Source organism: Phoxinus phoxinus (assembly GCF_949152265.1).
Source record: "Phoxinus phoxinus genome assembly, chromosome: 3".
Taxonomy (NCBI): domain Eukaryota; kingdom Metazoa; phylum Chordata; class Actinopteri; order Cypriniformes; family Leuciscidae; genus Phoxinus; species Phoxinus phoxinus.
This window is the reverse complement of record NC_136878.1, coordinates 30774393-30795836: the sequence shown is the minus strand read 5'-3', so window position 1 is coordinate 30795836 and position 21444 is coordinate 30774393. Positions and strand designations below refer to the sequence as shown.

Here is a 21444-nt window from a genome sequence, read left to right as displayed (position 1 = left end):
GTACACCTGCGTGTTGCAGATTGGTTTCAATTGTGCAACTGCAAATCCACAGCATCTTTGAATGCAATCTGCACACGGGAGTCGGAGGCAAACTGAAACTCAGGGTCATTCACTGTCACTCCATTATCTATTTCTATAGCCGACTTCTTCATTGTTCTTGTCTCTCTTCATATCATAATGGGGTATGTAGACACATGCATGCAAAAGTGTGAGATCTTTGGCTGGTTTGCATCACTGAACAACACTGGCAAGTGTTTTGCCTTAGAGGGGTGTGTGTGTGTGTCACCATGTTAGCTGCGGAGGAGGGGGGGGGGGTCTTTAGATGTTCTGCTTGCATGTAATTAAGATTTTTTTTCTTTTCTTTAAAGTATATGCATGCGTTGCATAATGTGTCTTTCCTACCATAATATCAGGTGTCTGTTGCAAATGTGAGTCTCTCTCTCAATATATGCGAGTGTTTTGTTTTGTGTGTTTACCTGGCCAGTTTGTTGACCTCCCTGCCAGTACAACGCTGTTTATGCATTCATACTTTGTGTCTGACGGCGTGTGAGTTTGTGTGTGGGTGGCAGGTACTGTGTGGGTCCATGTTGGTATGTTCTCAGTGGGCGGAGGGTCATGAACGTTACCACACACACACGTGCGCGCGCACACACACATGCACACGGAAAGAGAGTAAGTGACTGTTCTCAGCGCTAGGTGACACAGTGTGGGCTTGACTCCAGATGGGAGAGCATTAAGCTGTTAATAAATGAGGATCTTTCTCTGCATCTGTGGAATGACAGACATACAGTATTCTAATGAAGAAGAGCTGCACAGATGGCTTGATTTCATAGATAACTCCTCTTTTTTTTTTCTCCACATTTTATACTGGTTGGCTTTTATATTGTGAGTGTGTGAGAGAAACAGTGACTCAGTGGGAGTATTCTGCTTATATTTTCCTTTTAATTAATTAGAAATTGCATAGTGACATAAGAGAAGTCGAAATGGATCAGAAAGTGATGCAGGCTGGACTGTCCCTGTATTTGAACAAACCTCTTAACCGAAGTTCATAACTTGTACTTCAACACTTGACACATCATGTTACTGTTTAAGTTACTTGTTTCATTATGTGAGGAAACAAAAATATTTCAAACAAACAAAAAAGTTTGTTTTGCTATACTTGTGAGGACATTCCATAGGCGTAATGGTTTTTATACTGTACAAACTGTTTATTCTACCCCCTTACACTTACCTACCCATCACAGGAAACATTCTGCATTTTTACATTTAAAAAAAAAAAATGCGTTTTTTAAGCTATTTGAATTATGAGGACTCATGAAATGTCCTCATAAACCACGTTTAAGTTGTAATACCAGTGTAATACACATGTCATTATACACAGTTGTGTCCTCATAAATCACATAAACACACACACACACACACACACACACACACACACACACACACACACACACACACACACACACACACACACACACACACACACACACACACACACACACACACACACACACACCAGTTAGTGACTGCAGGCCTGTGCAACAGAATCAGTCATGCTTGGTTTTTCTTTTATGTTAAGAACAGCTCCCTATAAAAGTAAAAGAAAATGCCATTGCTTCCTCAAAGGTTTGTGCAGTTGATGTTCCTTCACCAGCTTCAAGAAATAAAACATGACTGTGTTTGCAGAGACAACATGAAATCAAAATCAGTGTTGTTATAGTTAACTAAAACTATTAACTGAAATAAAATAAATTATCTTTATTCTATGAAAAACTAAATGATTAGAGCCTTGACAACTGAAGTAAAAGTTAAAGTACTAAAATTACTAAATTTAAAGCCACACCGCGGACTTTTTGTCCTAAAGAGTTGATGCATACGAGTTATTTAAAATGATTCCTCAGGCCAATATACAGTGTTTGACACTATTAATGCTCCGAGCGGGGCTGCCCTCTTGAAATACCGCCTATGTAAGTTTGGAGAAGACGGACCGTCGTTGGACAGGTCATGTGACCTGGAGAACGTATCACTTTACGGCCGTCCATTTATTAAGTGGATGTCTTCTAGACTTTTGCGACAGTGCTGTGGCGCTTGTGGCCTCTAGGGGCGCTACGTGAAAGTTACAGGTCTAGCGCCCCTAGCGTCCGCAAAAGTTCCGCGGTGTACCTTTAAATAATTTTTTTTAAAAACTGAATAGAAATATAAAACGAATAAACAGCACAAAATTACTGATATTTAAACAAATTCAAAAAGACTGAAAATCTGAAAAGCGAATCCCAACAATTAAAATGTCGCTGATAAAAATTTACCTTTTCGCATTCCTAATATATGACACTGGTCTCATTGGTATTTTAAAAAAGTGTTTTTTTTAAGTAAATGTTTTTTGTTAGTTGTTATGTTTATTTTTTTCACTATGCAATCAAACCACAATTGCTGAAATCAAGTCTGAATATTTCCCTCCAGTTTTTTTCCCTATGTAGTAGCTGTAGCTGTAAAAGCCTTATGGGACTATCGCATGAAGTGCGGCCACTTTCTTCCTCTGACAACAGCAAAAAAGTTAAATATTTGAAAGAGGAACAAGATAACAAAAAAAGGGGAGTCCAACCGAGCTGTTTTATTACTGAACCCTCTCTTGTCATGAATCAACATTCACATCTTTCTCTTTTCTCGACCTTGTGTTTGTGTGTTTCAGTTTTGGGGATTTGTCTTGTCTGCATGTATTCTTTATTCTTGCCTTTTAATCTATTGGCAATTCCCCGCTCTTCCCTGCTGTCACTCCATCACTGTCATTATCCAAACATCTTTGAAGTCATTCATTCTGTCCTGCCCGAGTAGCTCTAAAAGGCCCTGTCGGTCGACTGATCTGAAGTCAGCGTGCAGTGGCTAAGACAAACACATCTTGCAGTATTGATTACCCTTCACTGTCCGGAGTCCAGTCGGCTCATTAGTCCGGGTCAGAGCGGGACCACCTGATAAGCACCTGTCCTCATTTTTCAATTCCCTCTGAGATTCCTGTCATGCAAGAGGTCAGAGTTTCATATGACGTTCCTCTTTTTTTCCAACATGGAACACAAATGTCTTATCACCCGAGCGCTAAGGTCAGCCGGACGGGGGAGATTGAGTCGTAATACCTCCGTTGTGGGAGGTCTGTGGATTTCCCCCCCCCTCTCTTTTCTCTCGCTTTATCGCTTCCCTTGACTTATTCTGCTCATCTGGGGGCCCCGTGGACCCCCTCCTCGTTGTTTGAAGAGGATTTCTGCCGCATGGGAGTTTACAAACAGATCAACTTTCTAAGACAACAGTGCACTTCATTAAGACCCTCAGCTGTGTGTGTCCACCTTATCTCTTGCCCACCCAGACGACACGCTCTGGTCAAGGCCACAGTGGCGTCTATGCCTTGTCTCTTTCCGTCCGTTCCTCCCACGCTCCCTCTTTTCTCAGCTGTGGTGTTGTGCGTGAGTTGGCAGAGGACGCTGTCTGTGGGGGGATTAGCGCGACCCCCCCTCCTCTCATGTGTTCTGTCTCCCCACTGCTCCCCTGCAGATCCCCCTGCTAAGGCTCTTCCTTCCTCTCTGATCCTCCAGATCACTGCCGCCACATCAGCAGCCCGTAAACAAACTCCCTCCTGGAGTCGGAGCCTGGAGCTGACCCTGTGTGGTCACCCATTGTCCTGTCTGAGACCCATATCATTGGCAGATGAGACATGGCTGTGTTTATGTATCTTATATGGGGGACTCCAGCAGTGCGATGTGTGGTTTAGTGTTTTTCTTGCTTAGAAGAAGATAGCATTGGATATAATGGTGAAATAACAGTGAAATTGTGCATATAATGGCATCAGCCTCTCAGAAACCCATATCTGTCACCAGCTAAGTCTTAAATTCCCACACAGAATCGTTACACTTTTTAATGTTGGTGTGTGAAAATCTGTGGAAGTCTACAGAATAGTTTTAAAAGGGTTATATCATGAAAATGATTATTGATTGATTTTGTAAGGTGACCTTGAGTGTTGAGAAAGGCGCCTATAAATAAAATGCATTATTATTATTATCATTATCACATTTCAGTGAACTATTAAAAAATAGTGCAAGTCTCAACTAAGGTGTGGGTCCTTTTGGTAGAGTGCGGTGTTAGTAATACAAGTAGTACATTTTAATGTTCTTAATTAATTGAAATGGAAGTGATTTCCCCAAATTCAAGTGAAAATGCAACTTTTAATGACTTACGCAGTCTCAAAATTATTTAACCCCCTGAATAGAATCCCTCACAACAGCACAAATCTGCAAAACAGGTGTTGTCTCAAGCACACCAGATGCAACTAATCAAGGGCTTCATTAGTTGCACCAGGTGTGCTTGAGCTAGAACACATAAGATATCTGAACTGGCTAGGTTTGTTGGCTAGGGTTTGTGTCACATTTGACTGTATGTTAGAAATATAGATAAGTCAAGATAATGGTCCAAAAAGTTAATAGAAGATATAATCGGCCTTCAAAAACAAGGAACAGGATACAAATGATAGCAAAATCACTAAATGTTCCTAGAGACACTGTTGGAAGTTCAAAGCTAAAGGAACAGTGGTGAGACTACCTGGACGGGGCAGAAAAAGGAAGCTATCAACAGCTGCGACCAGATTTCTGAGAAGGCAGGTTCAGAAAAACGTGACTGTAAAAGACCTGCAGCAAGACTTGGTGGCAACAGGCACTGAGGTTTCAGCTTTCACAGTAAGGCCACATAATATACACATTCCAGAACTCCCAAGAAATGTAACACTACTGACCCAAAAGCACAAGAAAAGTCTGCTCCAATTTGCTCAAAATCACAGAAGTTTTGGGATTCTTATCTGTGGAGCGATGAAACAAGACTGGAACTTTTCGGCCCTATGCATCAGCGGTATGTCTGGAGGAGGAATAATGAAGCATATGCTGAAAAGAACCCTTTGCCTACAGTTAAGCATGCTGGTGACTCGGTGATGCTCCAGGGCTGATTTGCATTCTTTGGCACTTGAAACCTGCAGCGTGTGGAAGGCAAGATGGATTCATTGAAATATCGGGAAATCCTAGGAGAAAACGTCATGCCGTCAGTGAGGAAGCTGCAGCTTGGGTGTCATTGAAACTTCCAGCAGGACAATGATCTCAAACATGCCTCAAATTCCACCAAGGCTTGGTTGCAGAAGTAGTCCTGGAAGATTCTACAGAGGCCATCACAGTCACCTGACTTGAACCCAATAGAAAATCTCTGGTAGGAGTAAAAGGTGGTTGTAGCACTCAAACCCCAAGAATATTACTGAACTGGAGGCCATTGCTCATGAGGAATGGGCTAAGATTCCTCAGAAACGCTTCCAGAATCTGGTGTCTGGTTTATAGCCTACATCTCGTTTGTAGCAAACAAAGTGTTCACTACTCGCTACTCTGCTTCTAATGCTTTTGCACTAACTTGTATGGGTTACATGCAGAGTACATATTCCGAGTATGGGTTACTTGTCCTTACTGTAGTGGAAAATGAAAGTTTTATGTGAAGGCCAGGCCAAGCCAAGGGGCAAGCATTTTTTAAATGACCGGTGTTTGATTTATGTGCAGTGTCTGCTGTGGAATTCTCTAGCTGTGGATTCCGACCCACCATCAGCTTTCTCCCGCCAAATTTCATCCCAATTAAAAATAAAAGAAAGAAAGAAAGAAAGAAAATAAAAACTCATTCTGGGTCTTCTGTTATAGTGTGCACTTTACAAGACAACACTCCTCTCCAGCGGATCTGTGATCACCACCCTCATCACGTTTAGAGGGGGAGGCGAGGAGCACTTACCATTCTTACCTGCAGGGTTTTCATTATCAGACTAATAAGACAATATTAATTATGCGACAGCACTGTGCTTCAATTACAATGACAGGCGATTGTGCTCTCCTTTCCATGTCAATTTATCTATAGGAGGGCAGCGAAGGCAAACACTAATATTCCATATGATTATTTAGGATATTAACTGTGAGAATTGATTCTCTGTTTCTCGGTATATACGCCTGGGGGAACTCCCTCAGAGACCGCTAGTGACATGCAGATTGTTTGAAATGTTGAGGTTCAGCAGTTTTGATTGCATCACCTGTGAAGGATGTATGAAGGAATGAACTATATAACCCCAATGTTCCCACCACCGAACATGCGCTTTGTATGAATTCTGCTCACGGGGTGCTCTGTGAGTCTGGGGGCAAGAAGTTAAACCTGTGAAAATAATCTTGTCTGAATACTGCACAAATAATGTATGAACTATTCAAAGTTGTTTTTTGAAGGCAGAAAAAAAAAATAGCCCAGAGCTGCTCAGGGATTGTTTGGGGGCATTGCTCAAGCTCTCAGTGATGTGAACTGTGCAAACTCTGCGTGAGTCACATTTCCTTGTCTCCTTTTTATAAGAAATAATGTCTTTGTTAAAAGATATTAATACAAATTAAAAGACTGCTTTTTCAAGCTCTTTCCACTTAGAGAATAAGCACGAAGAGGGTACTGGATGATTTCAACCATTCAGATGGACGTGTCTTTATAATCTTTCTCATACAGTGATTTACAAGTGCTTGACCTCGGCTAATCTTTTATTTTATTTTCGCCCAGACAAAGTGATTTTGTATTTCCTGCAACTAAAAATTAATTTCCTAAAGATTCCATGAAGTCACTGTTAGCCCTGATTTGTTTTTGGTTCCCACAGACCGGTTATTTTGATTTATATGGATTGTACCATAAAATGTATTTTTATTCCCTCTAGTTGTTCATTTGAAGCAAATGTAATATGTAGATATTTCATTGAATATGCTTTAAGTAATGTCTGTTTCTGTGTTATAAATGGAAAGGGTTGTGTTTCCCCTACAAGTTGGAGATGACAAGACATGTCACTGTCTAATATGTGATCAAATAAACCTGTGTTTCTTAAGCAGCAAATCAGCATATTAGAAATATTTCTGAAGGATCATGTGACACTGAAGACTGGAGTAATGATGCTGAAAATTCAGCTTTGCCGTCACAGGAATACATTACATTTTAAGATACAGTATATCAAAATAGAAAACTATTTTAAATGGCAAGGATTTCATAGTGTTACTGTTATTACTGCAGTTTTCATCAAATAAATGCAGCCTTGGTGAGCATGAGACCCTAAAACAAATGCTCACCAAGAACCCCAAAAACACTACACAATCTTACTGACCCCAAACTTTTGTTATGCTAATTATATTATATTTTGTTGTCTGTAATGCATTGTTAAAGACATTTACATATTAAAGGTGCTATAACGTTGAGCTATAACTCAAATTGACCTCTATGTGGAAGATAGGCTGTACAATTCTGGTATTTTGTTTTTCCACCCTGTGATGTTAGCATGGACAGTCCATGATGAGGGAACATGTTGCAGACACAACTCCTCGCCAACTTTTTGTACACATACACTCAAACATCTGTGAGAGTGAACGGCCGTCTCAACAGAACCCACGCACCCTTTCAAGACCCCCTCATTCTCTTCTCTCATATATCAAAAGAGAAGCACCTGAGGCACTGAAGCAATAATGTAGTATAAATGAAATTTCCTGCAAGGCTTATTGATGTCATTAAACACAAGCATATTGCACTTCACAACCATTTTAGTCTTCATCAGAGAGCTTGACATTTAGTGAATTAGGTACTGTTGAGCTGCCTGTGTCTTCCTATCGTCACTGGCGTCGCCCCCTCCACCGCGGTCTGTAGAGATATCCGTCATCTCATTTAGGCCCGCTGACCGCTGACGAGCACTAATATCCCTTTGCATTAGCTCATTTGAGCCTAATGTACTTTTGCTGTTTGTAATCAAATAAGCAATAGCTTAGGCAATGCCTTATGGCTTTAAATGAGTATGCAACCATTACGATTACATTATTACTCTATCTAAAGGTTTCGCTTTTTTTTGTCCTGTGTCATGGTAGTGGGTATGAATTCATATGCACATTTGTTTTGTTGCTTATGCAGTCACAGATCATAGTTTGATTGGGTTTTTAGTACCCCATTAATGTATTAAATTTGATCTAGTTTAAACCAGTGTTTCTGAAATGGTAATGCTTGTTTTGTTTGCTGCTGTCGACCCAACGCGCTACCAAAAATTGGTCGTGCAAAAGTGAACGAAACTATAATTTGATGATTAGTTTTGACGTGTTTAGATGCAGTTGCTTCCTTTTCGACAAACTTGGCATGTCTTTATAGTTTAAGTGTTTTGTTTGTATTGTAAATTTCCTTGTATTCAGTGTCAAGCCAATAATTCAGAGCACAATGTATAATACATTTAGAACGAATCTGCTGTCAGTTTACCATTTAAATTGCATTTTGTATATATACGATTTATATAAGTAATTAAATTACACAACCGACCGACCGGACCTATCAACTTTTTTAGTATATTTTGGAACCGCAAGAAAACTTGCCAATACGATAGTCTCAAAATGTCCAAATAACACACAGTTAAAAAGCCTAACCAAAATATCCATCAGACTATGATTGTAATTGTAAGGGATCTTATATTTAATCTATTCTGAGTTGTATTTTCTTTTTTTCCTTGCGTAATTTTGATCATGGTTTTAAAAGATCATGCGCATCATGTCCACGTTGGCATAATTTGACTAGTTTCTTTCTGCAGGTTGAAGCACAAACTTTGACAAAAGATATAAGGATGGTTTTCTCATCCTTTATAAGACTATCCTTACTATGCTCAATGATATGGCTAGTCACACTTTTTTTTGTATTTGCCATTGTTTGTTTCGCTGTCGCCCTCAGCTCTATCAGAACAGATCTGTCAGTGATTTTTTTTTGGGGGGGTCCTAAGTTGAGGGCCGCTGTTCTAGACTATGCACATCACGCTGACTTCTCCCTGCAGCTCAGTTTGACTGCAGATCAAGACCTCACACATTTATTGACACCAGCACAGCTGACAGTCTCAGCCGTCAGACACGGATACATCTCCACCACCTTCACGCCTCATTCCAGTGGGGCATCTGTTAGTGCCTCCACCCGGGTGGGCCGTAAAGTGCTCACGGAGTTGGCATAACAGGATCAGCGTGCCCTGGAAAATGAGCCCCGTCACACTGGGTATTTTTTTGCTGACCGTTGCCAAATCACAACCACCATAAAACATCTCGTCTTAAATTGGCGCATTTACCATCCGCGTCTTAAAACACTGTAGTTTCAGCTGTTGCCGATCGTGAGCAAAAGCAAAACAAGAAAGAAATGCTGAAAGTTGTTGATGTCACCGAACCATGAAACTTTTGGCCCGGGGTTGAAATTGCACTGTGTACACGTTCTTTAGCAATTTAGCTGCAGGGATAAACATACCTTACATCAACACGCTGTTTGTACTCTAGATTTGCCCCGCTTTAGGCTGACAGAACCCGTACACTCTGCTCTCTGTGCTGAACAAGTGAAATCCAGACAGTTCCAATTATCTCATTCACTGAGGCTGTCTAGAGTGCAACTGCGTGTACTTTGCATATATGCAAAGAAGTGTGATTGATTCTCATCGTCATAAATGGAAATACTGTTTTTTTTTTTTTAGGCCTGTATAGGTTCAGTTTGAGTTGGATTAGTGTTTTACAAAGTGATTACCAAATAAGTAGATCAAACCACCCAGTGGACCTTTTTCACAGACTTATACCACTATAATGTGTGTTATATTACCTTGGCATTAAATTACAGAAAACAATTTAATGCTGCTGTTTCTAATACAATGGTCCATCTAATATTGTGAAAAGGGTCCATCTAATATGCTTTAATAACTCTCTTCAGTGCTTTTTTTTAAAATGTTCCAATCAAAGTTATATTTTAGTCAGTCTTGTTCTAAGCTAACTGGAGCATTTTTTTTTTAAATTGATTTGAAATACTTATAAAGGTTTATCTTGTCTCCTGTAGATCATTACAAAGTATGTTTATGAACTCTTGGAGAATGACTGCAACCTGAAGAAGGAGATCCTTCCTGTAAGTAATGTCTTTTTTCTTCCTTAAAAACTGTTTGAATCTGAACTGAATTATCGTGAAAGCTGACGCAGTTGCGCTTTAAGAATACAGTGGTCTAAATTGTGTTTTAAAGTTTTTAAAATGATCATCTTCAACACTTATCAACTCTCCAGGAGAAACAATTGCATTTGTTCTGGTGGTAACATTGTGTACGCTCAAGGAGATATCAGATATAATCCTAAGGTGTGGTCACCGCATTCATATGAGCAATAACGTTATGATTTCTAGCGCGCTTTTTTTTAAGAGGCGTATCATTAAACTACACATCATTTTTGATAGCGGGTGTTTGCACTTGGTAGAAGTAAAATTTATGTCCTTTTAAAAGCACTGTAAATTACTCCCCATAAATCACCTGAACAATGCTGGCACGGACTTTTATGAGCTGTTTTATTTGTGGAGAGTATTTACCAAATGATGTTCTTGGAGTCTGTATTGTCTTTCAGAGAGTTTCGTGGGCACAGCTACCTGTGACCAACTGCGTTTAGTGCTCAATCCATTTGTCAAAGTTAATTTTAAAGCGGACTGCACACAAAATGCATTGTGTTATTTTCTATCGTATGATTTTATGAGCTTGCCACATAACTGATCACCACACAGGAAGCATGCGCGTGTAGAAGTCAAGACGGATTTGTTGCATTGTAATGAAGTCATCAGACGCAGACAGACAGTGTTGACTTCTCAGGAGCTTGGCAGTGTAGCTCAGCATTGAGCGGCGTTCATTAGAAATGATTCCAGGCTCTGACTCACTCCGCTGTTTCTGAGTGTCCTGCCCCACTTTAATAAGAGTAAATATAGTTGTTGACACATCAGGGGGCAGACAACACAAAAAACACCTTTTATAATCAAATCGAGGTTCACGGAGTTTGGCAAGTTTGACTGAATGTAACGGAAACATGCTTTCTTGTTTTACTTATACACAAGCAATAGACCACGTTATTTGCTCCAGCATTTTGGAATGCAGTGTGAACTGTAGTTTCAAAGTGCCCTAAGTATGTTCAATAATACAACAGAGACCATTTCCAAACCGCAGATTTCATTGGCCGTGATCTCGTACCCTGCTATAATTGGCGACCGGTGTCTCTGTTTGGTACTGATTATAATATTTATATTCCTTCAGGTCGATGCGACTGAGGATGAACCGAAAAGCTTTATTTACGTGAGCGAGGATGCCCTCACTAACCCGGAGAAGATCATGGTTCTCATCCAGGGCAGTGGAGTGGTAAGGGCAGGCCAGTGGGCTCGACGCCTCATCATTAATGAAGACCTCAACAGTGGGACGCAGATACCCTTCATTAACCGTGCCAAAGAGGTGGGTTTTAGTTTGTCTTCATTATGTTTCTTTTTTCTTTTCTATGGTTTAGCAAAGGAACTATGTAAACATTTAGTTGTTTGTGCTAAAATCTTTTTTTGGATATAGGTTGTGTTGGGCTTTGGGCATATTTAATACACTTTATTCCTATTTCAACTAGTGTGTTTTATCAATTATGAATTTATAGGTCTTGTATATAGACTACCATTCAAATAATTTAAGAAACAAATATTTTATGCACACTAATTCTGCATTTATTTGTTTATACAAAAAACATATAAATAAATATAAATATACATACAGATATACACACACACTGTATATATTTATTCAGCAAGGGCACATTAAATTGACAAAAAGTGGCAGTAAAGACATTTATAATGTTTCTTATAAATGTTTCTATAAATATATTTCTGTCAAACTAATTGCTTTTATATTCATCTATTTACAAAGAATCCTTAAATGTATCACAGTTTTTATAAAAATATGAAACAATAAAAACAATTTTTAACATTAAAAATTGAGCAGTTAATCAGCATATTAGAATGATTTCTGAAGGATCATGTGACACTGAAGACTGTAATGATGCTGAAAATTCAGCTTTATCACAGGAATAAATTACATTTTAAAACATATTAAAAGGAAAAGAGTTATGTATTTTCAATTGTAATAATATTTCACAATATCGCTGCGACAACACTTTATTTTAAGGTGATGTAGTTACACGTTACTACTTGTACTTACCATAGTAATAACAGTAAATTATGCATAAGTACAAGTAACTAACCCTAAACCAAACCCTAACAGTAACTCTAAAGTGCAAGTAGTTAATTAATATTACTCAGTGCTTATTTGAGTAAGTACAATGTAACTACGTCACCTTAAAATAAAATGTAGCCATTACTGTTTTTAATGTATTATTGGTCAAATAATTACAGCCTTAGTGAGCATAAGATGTAAGACTTCTTTAATTATTCTTAATTACCGGTATATTAATTATTTCAAACTTTTAACCTGTAGTGTATATTTGTTGTAGTTAATTTTTATTGCAAATTTAAAGCAGGATGAGTTTAATTATTAATATTGATTTGTTTTTATTTATTTTCTTTTTTTCGTTATTAATCTGTGGTTTGGCCTTTGATTGTATCAGCAGGGTGAGTAAATATGTGAACTACTGGCCTGACTGAACCAGTAGATTGTTTAATATCAATGAAAGTGATATCGCATGCGTGTAGTCTGAGCTGTATCTATCTCTATTTTCTCCTCTGTATCCCTCTTTACTCTCTCCGATCCATAGATATTTATTTACCCAGCAAAAGGAGCTGTTTTGCTGTTACGTGTGTACTGTAAACTGTAATTTAGATTTTCATTTCTTTTCTCTGTCGGAGGACGTATCCCCGAGTGGAGTTATTTCCGTCCATCGCGGCTAGTCGTTTGTCACGCCGCCCGCCGCTACCTGTGTAATTTCATCGGCCCGTGCGTTCAAATTGACTTAAGGGAGATCTCCCTCGCTCTTCCATCTAAATGTCATAAAACACACACACACTCTCACTCTCACACTGATGTCTGCAGGCAAAGTCACTGTTCGCACAGCGCCGGGAAAAGACGGACAGGGACGGTGCGTTTGTGTGTGCGGGAGACAGTAAGGTGGCTTATTGCATTTGTGAAGAGGCTCGTTCTGGGGGCGTACCGCGGCGGGTTAGACGGAAAGAATGCACGCCGTGCCGTGCCGTGCCGGCCATTTATCTTACTAAATAATGACCCCTGCTTTGCTGTGACATCATCATAATAGCATTTACAGGAAGAGAGATTCCAGAGTTTGTTGCGTGTGTGTCAGTATGACAGAGGGAATGTGGCTGTCACTTTGCAATATTTGTATTGCTGAAGGGGTGCGGATGCGCTGTCTGATTCTTCATGTGACGGCTCGTGTTTGTGATTTCCTCTGTGATAAACAAGGCCACCTGAGGCCATGTGCCGAATACGCTCTGATCCGAGATCAGTCTGTTCTTTTAGCCTGTGAGATGTGCTATTCTGGTGGGAATTGGTAACGTGCTCGCAAACAGGTTTCATTGCTCCCTGATCTGTCCTGTGAAGCTTAATTAAAGATTTTGGTGTAGAAATAAGACTGTAAAATAAAGCAGGTTGATTTAGAGTTGCTCATACTGTACATTCGATGTGGGCTGTAGTAGACCATTGTCTTCATTAGCACATTTCCGGAGGAAAACGCAGAAGTTCTCAAAGAAAGATGACTCAGCCGGGTCAAATGAGGACTGCAGCGGTTTTTGAAGACAGACCAGATATAATCAATCATTTTGGGAATCAAATAAAAAGAGAGAGAAAACACAGACAGTCCACTGAGGACAAGGCTACTACCCGTTTGCTCCAATAGAAGGCTAGTAAGATTTCTTTTTTAAGATATTATTTTTCAGTAAGGATGCATTACATTGATCAAAAGTGACAGTAAAGACTTTTTTTACTACGTACTTATATTAAAAAATAAATGCTTTTCTTTTGAACATTCCATTCATCAAATAATCTTGAAAAAATATGTATCGCGGTCTCCACATAAATATCCAGCAGCACAACTGTTTTCAACATTGATGATAATAAGAAATGTGTCTCAAGCAGCAAACAAGAATGATTTCTGATCATGTGACACTGAAGACTAAAGTAATGGCTGCTGAAAATACAGCTTTGCCATCACAGGAATGAAATTACATTTTAAAATGCATTCATATATGTATTTTGTGATTTTGTAAATAACTGTTATAAATTTAAATAAATAACAGCACTCACTTTTTTATATTGCAATGTTATATTTCATATTATTTGGAAAAAAGAGAAAAAATTTACACGTTTATTCATTTAAAAATTTAAAGACCTCATATAAATGCAGTACCTGCTGATCCAGCTGCTGCATCATGTGTGTAGGAGTTTAGCTGGTCACACACCACTGACTATGTGCTAGTATGTAAGGGAAAGACTGTGCATTATTCCCACATCTGCGCGCGCGTGACAGACTATGGGCGTCCACAGAAGGCCGCAGTGGCAGCGCTGGGAAACAGGGCCGGAGTCTGACAGCTGGGCTACCGAGAGAGTGAACGCGTAAGAACTTGTGTGTGTGTGTGTGTGTGTGTGTGTGTTTGAGAAAGAAAGCAAGCTTGCTTAATGACAGCTTATTCCTTCATGAGTTTAACTCCTGACAGCCGACAGCTCTGCCTGTTGCATCATGGTAGCAGAATCATTACCTTGTGACCTGTCAAAAGCTGGAGAGTTTCAGCGGAAGAGAGCCAGAAAAAAAGCTGGAGGAATGAGAGACCGCGAGATTTGGAATTAATTTGTTTCGCAGGGTCAGAAATTGAGTACCGTAAAGGTTCGGGTGAGATGTGAGCCCTAAAAAAGTTGATTTAGGATTACGAAGCCGGTTTAGAACCATTGGCCTGAACTAGCTCACTGTTTATGCAAGTACGATTACATGACATATGTATTTTGTGCGGCACTATTTTCATATAGCTGATTTAGCTGACTTATGACCGACCCCCCTCCTGCTCTCGTCTCGGCCAGCCTCTCTCTGACAGAGCCGGATTGATTGCTCACTCAGAGCATCTTGTTTAAGCCTGCAGTTACTCTGACATTGACCCAGCCAAAATGTAGCCGAGGCTAACGTGAGGACGTGACTGGAAAGGTGAGAGGATTTCTCGCTCTCGGTTCTCTCTGATGCAGGAAGCTTGCGATCTTTTTCCCTCTAGTGGCTCTCAGGAAGCATGAGTGAAAACGAGCTCTTGACAGAGGCAATAAATATACTGCAACTCTTCCAACACCTCTCCCTCCCTCCCTCCCTCCTAGTATGTTCACTCACTCGTTCCATGCTTTATTCAGTTTTCCTCATCCCTGTTATCTCATCCAATCTTATTTTAGTTATCTGTAATATACAGTTGCAGGATTTTTTTTTCAACCCCTATCCTTTCTCTTTTTCTGTCTTGCGTACTGCATATTTAGTTTATATTGTCTAAAACCTTTTTTTTCTATTATGTAAATCAACGCACAATATTTAAGCGTTGTGTCAAGAACTCTGTTTAGGTTTATTCTGCGACAATGACCAGCTGTATTCTTTTTCTTTTCTTTTTTTACCAAGTTTCATGCCAAATAAGTAAATACAGTAAATTGTTATTTAAGTGCAATTATTTCAATATATGGGAATAAATAGGCTGCAGGGTGAAACTTGTACATACACAACTGGTCAAATGTTTGGGGTTAATTTTTTTATTTTTTTTTATGTCTCTTATGCTCACCAAGGCTACATTTCTTTGATAAAAAAAATACAGTATAAACAGTAATATTGCGAAATATTATTATAATTAAATATTTTATACATATTTTCTATATTGAAATATTTGAAAATGTAATTTATTCCTATGGCTGGATTATCAGCATCATTACTCAGCAGTCAATACACTCTTCACTGTCACATGATCCTTCAAAAATCATTCAGATATGCTAATTTGCTGCTCAAAAAACATTAGGATAATCAGTGTTCAAACAGCGGTTAATGTTTTTGTGGAAACGGTAATACTATTTTTCAGGATTCTTTGATTAATAGAATGTGCAAAAGAATAACTTTCTTTGAAAAACATATTGTAACATTTATAAAGAGTCTCTTCTGATTAATTTTAATGCATCCTTGCTGAATAAAAGTACATTTATTTTTTACTGACCCCATACTTCCAGAGAGCTGTTAACAAGTTCAAATGGGGGAACTTGGAAGATGGAGTGCATTGCATTATGGGATACAGTATTCCTTCTGCCCATTTTATCAAATGTAGTAGGTCATCCGTGCATAGAGAAAATGTGCATACTTTGTGCAGTATGCATACTGCAAAGAAATATGCATGTAGTTAGTATGAGTGGGGCATTATTCTGAACATTGGTCCACTTCTCACAACTGTATTATTTCCCAATGTATTTTTCTTTCACCTGTTCTTCCCCTATCCGTGTTTTCTCTTCTCCAATCTCTGGCCTGCGTGTTTGTTTTTTCGCTGTTGCTTTGACCTGCACCCCTTCTGTAAACTCTACCCCCTTTCCTCCCTGACCCAAATCGACCCCCATATAGCTCTTTTCTCTCATATCCCAAACCTCCCTTCGCTGATGACAGTCGGTTCCCTGGTTTACAAAAAAAGAAAACGTCAGAAAAAGGAATAAAAAAGGGCAACTGCATTACATTAAGAATAAAGTCTTTAATAAAAAATAAGATCCGTATCCCCCCCACCACCCCCCCTCCCTGTTCTTGTTAGTCAGTTAGAAGCGACTCTGGAGACTTGCTAGAAAGAAAGAGGGGGTGTGGTGTTTTCAAAAGTGTGTCAAAAGCCTAGGGGTTTGTATCTGCCCAGAATTTCAATGGGAGGCTGAAAGGGGGCCGGGAAGCGGGCAAACTCAAACACAGGAATCTTGTTTAATTTCTGTCATGTTGCTCTTTTTTTCACCAGATTGATGTCTTTTTCAAAATCGGCTCACTATCTCTCCCGCTCTCCCTCCGTCATTTGCAGATGCGGTGTGATACTGTATGCCATCTCTGTCCTCTCTGCCTTAAATCCCTTAAGTTTCCTACTCCCCCCCCCCCCCCCCCCTTCTCTTCTCCTTAGTGACTGGGGACCTGTGTTTTTTTTTCTTCTTCTCCATTTATGATTATCAGTCGATCCATAACTCGCTTGCTAAGGGCTAGCCTTTAGCATCAGGGATGCTGCGCTTCCTGTATACGGGGGGGAACTGGTGCCCCACTGTTACGTTAACTAGATATAGAGCCGTGCATCGGGAGACCGAGGGTAACCGTGGCCCAGCACTGGGGTAATGTGTTCTCCGTCTTGCTGGAAGGTTCAGCATTTCCTGCAGTTAAAATCAATGAACTTGACACCTTCAAAGGGCCATGTGAGGGAGCGACTTGCTCCGGGGTTAAAACTCTTTTAAATAGCCCCCTGCGGGAATCACCGCTGTCAATAAAATGCAATAATTACCACACCCCGGCCTGGGAAGAGTGCAGGCAAGCTGGGCTAAATTAAAAATTGATCAGAAAGAGGAGAAAACATTATTTTTGTGGCCCTTTTCCCCAGCCTTTATCGTGCAGAGTCTCATCAGCAAACTGGCTGTATAGTTTCGTCTGCTTCCTATTTTACGATTCCCACCACTCTCTCGCTCTCCGACGAACGATTTACCATGTCGTTAGATGTTAAAAGATTTATTTGGCATTTACTTGTCCTGATGGTGAGGTGTGTTGCAGACTAGGCTGGGTTTATGAGTTGGCGTTCCTCTATGCAGACGTGGGCATTGAGAGCACCCTCAGCATTTATTGATTGCCGCCTAATTTTGTCTGACTATCCCCACCTCTGTGCCTTCATCTGACAGTCAGAATAGGTATCAGTTGCTCATTCGTATATGTATCTGTCATCTTATTTTCACACAGACACATCTTACCTAAGAGCAAGATGTTTTTCATTACACACACATACATAAACATATTCAAATGTCACTTGCTCATCATATCCCTGCAGAGATTGTTCTGATGCTGTCTAGACCATCAGACAAGCTACTCACATCATTGCGCAAAGATTTATGGGCCATCACTTGTGGTGGGATGATGTCATAGAAAGGGGATGGGGGTACTAATAAAATGCTATGTAAGTATTACATGACATTATTTTTTATTTTTATTTTTTTTTTTACAGGGACTAAAGTGATCTGTAGTACCATGGAGTAAATACTTTTAAATGGACATTATAATAAATATTTACAATTAAGATATAGATGCATTACTAAAATTAAATATGTATTATATATATATATATGTATATATATATATATATATATATTGAATGATATATATATATACTGTATATAAATATGTAAAGGTAAAAAGTCATTTTTTATGGCATGAATTATTAACTTATATATATAGCATCATGTTTTTACCTTCATAAAAAAAAGTTTTTTTTTATTGAAAGTTGTATTAAAAGTTAATTTTTTTGAGAGCTTATTGACCTTGACACACAGCCATAAATCTTCAGGGGTCCTCTCTTTTATATTTAATGTTTTTTTTATTTTTCTTGCTGCATGATGGTTGAACGGTGAACCGCATTAATTTTGTAGATCCCACTACATGACTTAAAAAAAAAAAAAATCCAGATTTTTCACATTTTGATAAGCAGTGAAGGAACTTTTTGCTTTGTTTTAATATCAAGACAGTTGTATCACTGTGACATGTTTATTTAATTTCATTTAATTCAGAAATGTATACTCATGGAAGAGGTGTGTTCAAGTTATTGTATGTTTATTGTATTAAAGATCCAGACCAAAAGACCAATGTCATTGACCCATGTGCCAACGTATCATAATAGTACTATCTGACACCTACTGCCACACTTTATTTATTTATTGTACGGGGAAAAAAACCTTAAATAGACTAAAGCAAGAATCCATTATGAAACATTATTGGCGATCGTTCACTCATTAGCAGAGTGTTGATGATTTGATTCTGCTGCTAAATGAACTAATGATACGGTGGCAGAGGCAGCCGGCGAGGTGTGTGTAGTAGGTCGTTCTGCGCTGCGGGCAGTGTGTGAGTGTCCCGATGGGATGGCCTTGTTTAGATTCTCTCGTACAACGCCTGTGGCAGTATATGAGGTAGGTCTTCGCTCACTCTCTCCCTGGGACGACTCTCTGAGGCTGAATGTAGTGTTTGTGTGCGTGTGACATAAGGAAAGAGAAAAAGATAGCGGTATAAAATATAACCCTGTTCTATTAATAGAGTCCCTTTTACTGTCCGGTATATCAATCTTTAACAACATACTCGAGCAGGAATCCGACCAGAACGAAAGCTGCCCGTACGAACTTATTGATTAGAATTTCTCCTTGTGTTCTTGGCAGTCTTAAGGGCTCTTCTGTTGTCCTGGATCTGTAAAATTTTTCATGCCGTCCTCACCACTGCACTTTGTCGAGGTCAGGGTAACCGACTTGCCGAAGTTTTCGGAGGAAATTGAGTTTATGGGGGAAACAGAAATGAAGCCATGCGGCTATCCGTGGAGGACTGCTCAGGAGGTCAAAGTTCAGCCTAGCTGCAAAAAAAAGAAAGGGAAAAAAAGAAACATGCCAGAGTTGCTCTCCGGGCAAATTGGCTCGTTTTGCGAGAGCTTGATCGATGGGGAGGAACCGTTGGTGCAAATAGGGGTTAACTGGGTCTTGGCCATTTTCTGTGGTTCAATGAAGGAGAGGAACAAATATATGTATGTTTTTTTTCCCTCACATTACTGGAAGATGAAAATAAATATGGGAGAGGGATGGCTGTTCTCAAGGACCTTTGGCTAACATTCAGATGTCCAGAGACCTTCACTTCCATAAGGCTAGTGCATGATAATGAAGATGGACCGCGTGGCCCTGTTCCAAATGTTTTGAATAGCCGCCGCTCTTTTATGAGCACGGCTCTTTAGACCGACTGGTTCAGGAGATATCGGCGTTTCGACAGCTGCTCCGATCCAAAAAGCTTAAATCTGCAGTATGAATGATGTGAAGACCTTTTACATAGAGATATAAACAGAGATCTTGTTTGTATTATAACTGCATATGATTAATGGTAATCACTTTTGTGATTTGTTTTGTTAGAAATACTAATTCTATCCCATTTTAAGGACAGTTCTAGGTACAGTAGGACATAAATATTATACTCGGGTGTGGATTACAATGGTGGAAGAAAAATCCAACAGATTTGACTAATTTTAAAAAGAAAAGCACTATATATGTTTATATTATTATTATTTAGTTAATATTTTTATTTAGTGAGGGTGCATTACATTTATCAAAAGTAAAAAAGGAAGGAAAAATATTCCTGAAAAAGAAATATCATGGTTTCAACAAATATATTAAGCAGCACAAATGTTTTGATACTAATAAGAAATGTTCCTTTGAGCAAATCAGTATATTAGAATAATTTCTGAAGGATCACGTGACACTGTAGACTTGAGTGATTATGCTGAAACAGGAGTAAATTGTTTTATAATATTAAAATATAACACTTATTTTAAATCGCAGCCTTTTATCAAATAAATGCAGCCTGGGTTAGCAAACATTTGAATAGTAGTGTATATTAGATTTTCCCCATATAATAAATGTTTCAAATAGAAATAGATTCATATAGTAATGGATTAATATAGTGATTTTTCCATTGGCCTCCTTGTTGACTCTATCTATAGGTAAGGTATGTCAGGTTGCTCTAACAATCAGTGTTGCTGTCACACTGCTCAGCCTCCTCAAATGAGCAGAGCAATGTGTTGCAAGCTCCATTGTGTTTAGACTTTTCAGTCAACCTACTATTATAATTTACTGCGATTGTTAAGCTGGGACAGGTCAAATTCAGACATCGAAAAAAGTATCTTGAAATGTTATTTATCTAGTCATTGATATTGTATATAGCTGTGTCTCCATCAAATGGAGCTAAATAGGTGTGAGAATAATATATCCAAAGGTTAAATCTAGTGGCTGCACCACTGACCTTCTTTGCTGCTAACACACACCTGTCAGACAGCCGCTCGGAGAAGGAGAGGCTTTTGTCAGGAAATATTCAGCTCTATTACCACCACCTGTGAATGAGCTCCTGAGACCTGGGAAAAGGCAAGATTCTGAAACAAATCTGTGTGTGTGTGTGCGCGTGAGAGCGCCCATGTGTGTGTGCAGACCTGTCACTCGCTCTCTTGGCTGAAAGTCAGAGTGGGAGCCGTGGCGTCGTTGGGTGAAAGCGTGGGGGAGACATCAGCATTCGGGCGATGTCACCAAGCCCCTGTGCACCGGGAGCAGCCAGACGCTCCGACAGGCGTACCTGCTTCCCCTCCGAGACATGCGCGCACACACACACACACACACACTCTCCAAGTGTCCTTGAGAGTCACTGACAACCTCTCCATAAGCATAAAGAAGCCAAACTCTGTCATTGCCAGGATCAGTCCCTTGGTGGAAGTCTGTGTGTTTGAAGGGCTTTTTTTTTTTTTGCCTGGCTATGGACAGTCAAAGAAAAGGGTATTAAACCTGCCTGAACGTGTTTAATTGACTTTCGAAGGAGTCCCAGAGCTTTGAGGTGTCACCATTGGAAATGTGACTTG

At 39.5% G+C, this 21444-nt stretch overlaps 1 protein-coding gene across 1 annotated transcript in view; it reads left to right on the top strand.

Moving 5' to 3' along the window:
* arb2a (ARB2 cotranscriptional regulator A) overlaps window positions 1–21444 on the top strand; it is a 178068-nt gene that overhangs the window by 11970 nt on the left and 144654 nt on the right. The window contains exons 5-6 of the mRNA XM_079607028.1: window positions 9895–9960; window positions 11117–11308. Of these exons, the coding sequence (XP_079463154.1) occupies window positions 9895–9960; window positions 11117–11308 (258 nt within the window). The remainder of the gene's footprint in view (window positions 1–9894; window positions 9961–11116; window positions 11309–21444) is intronic.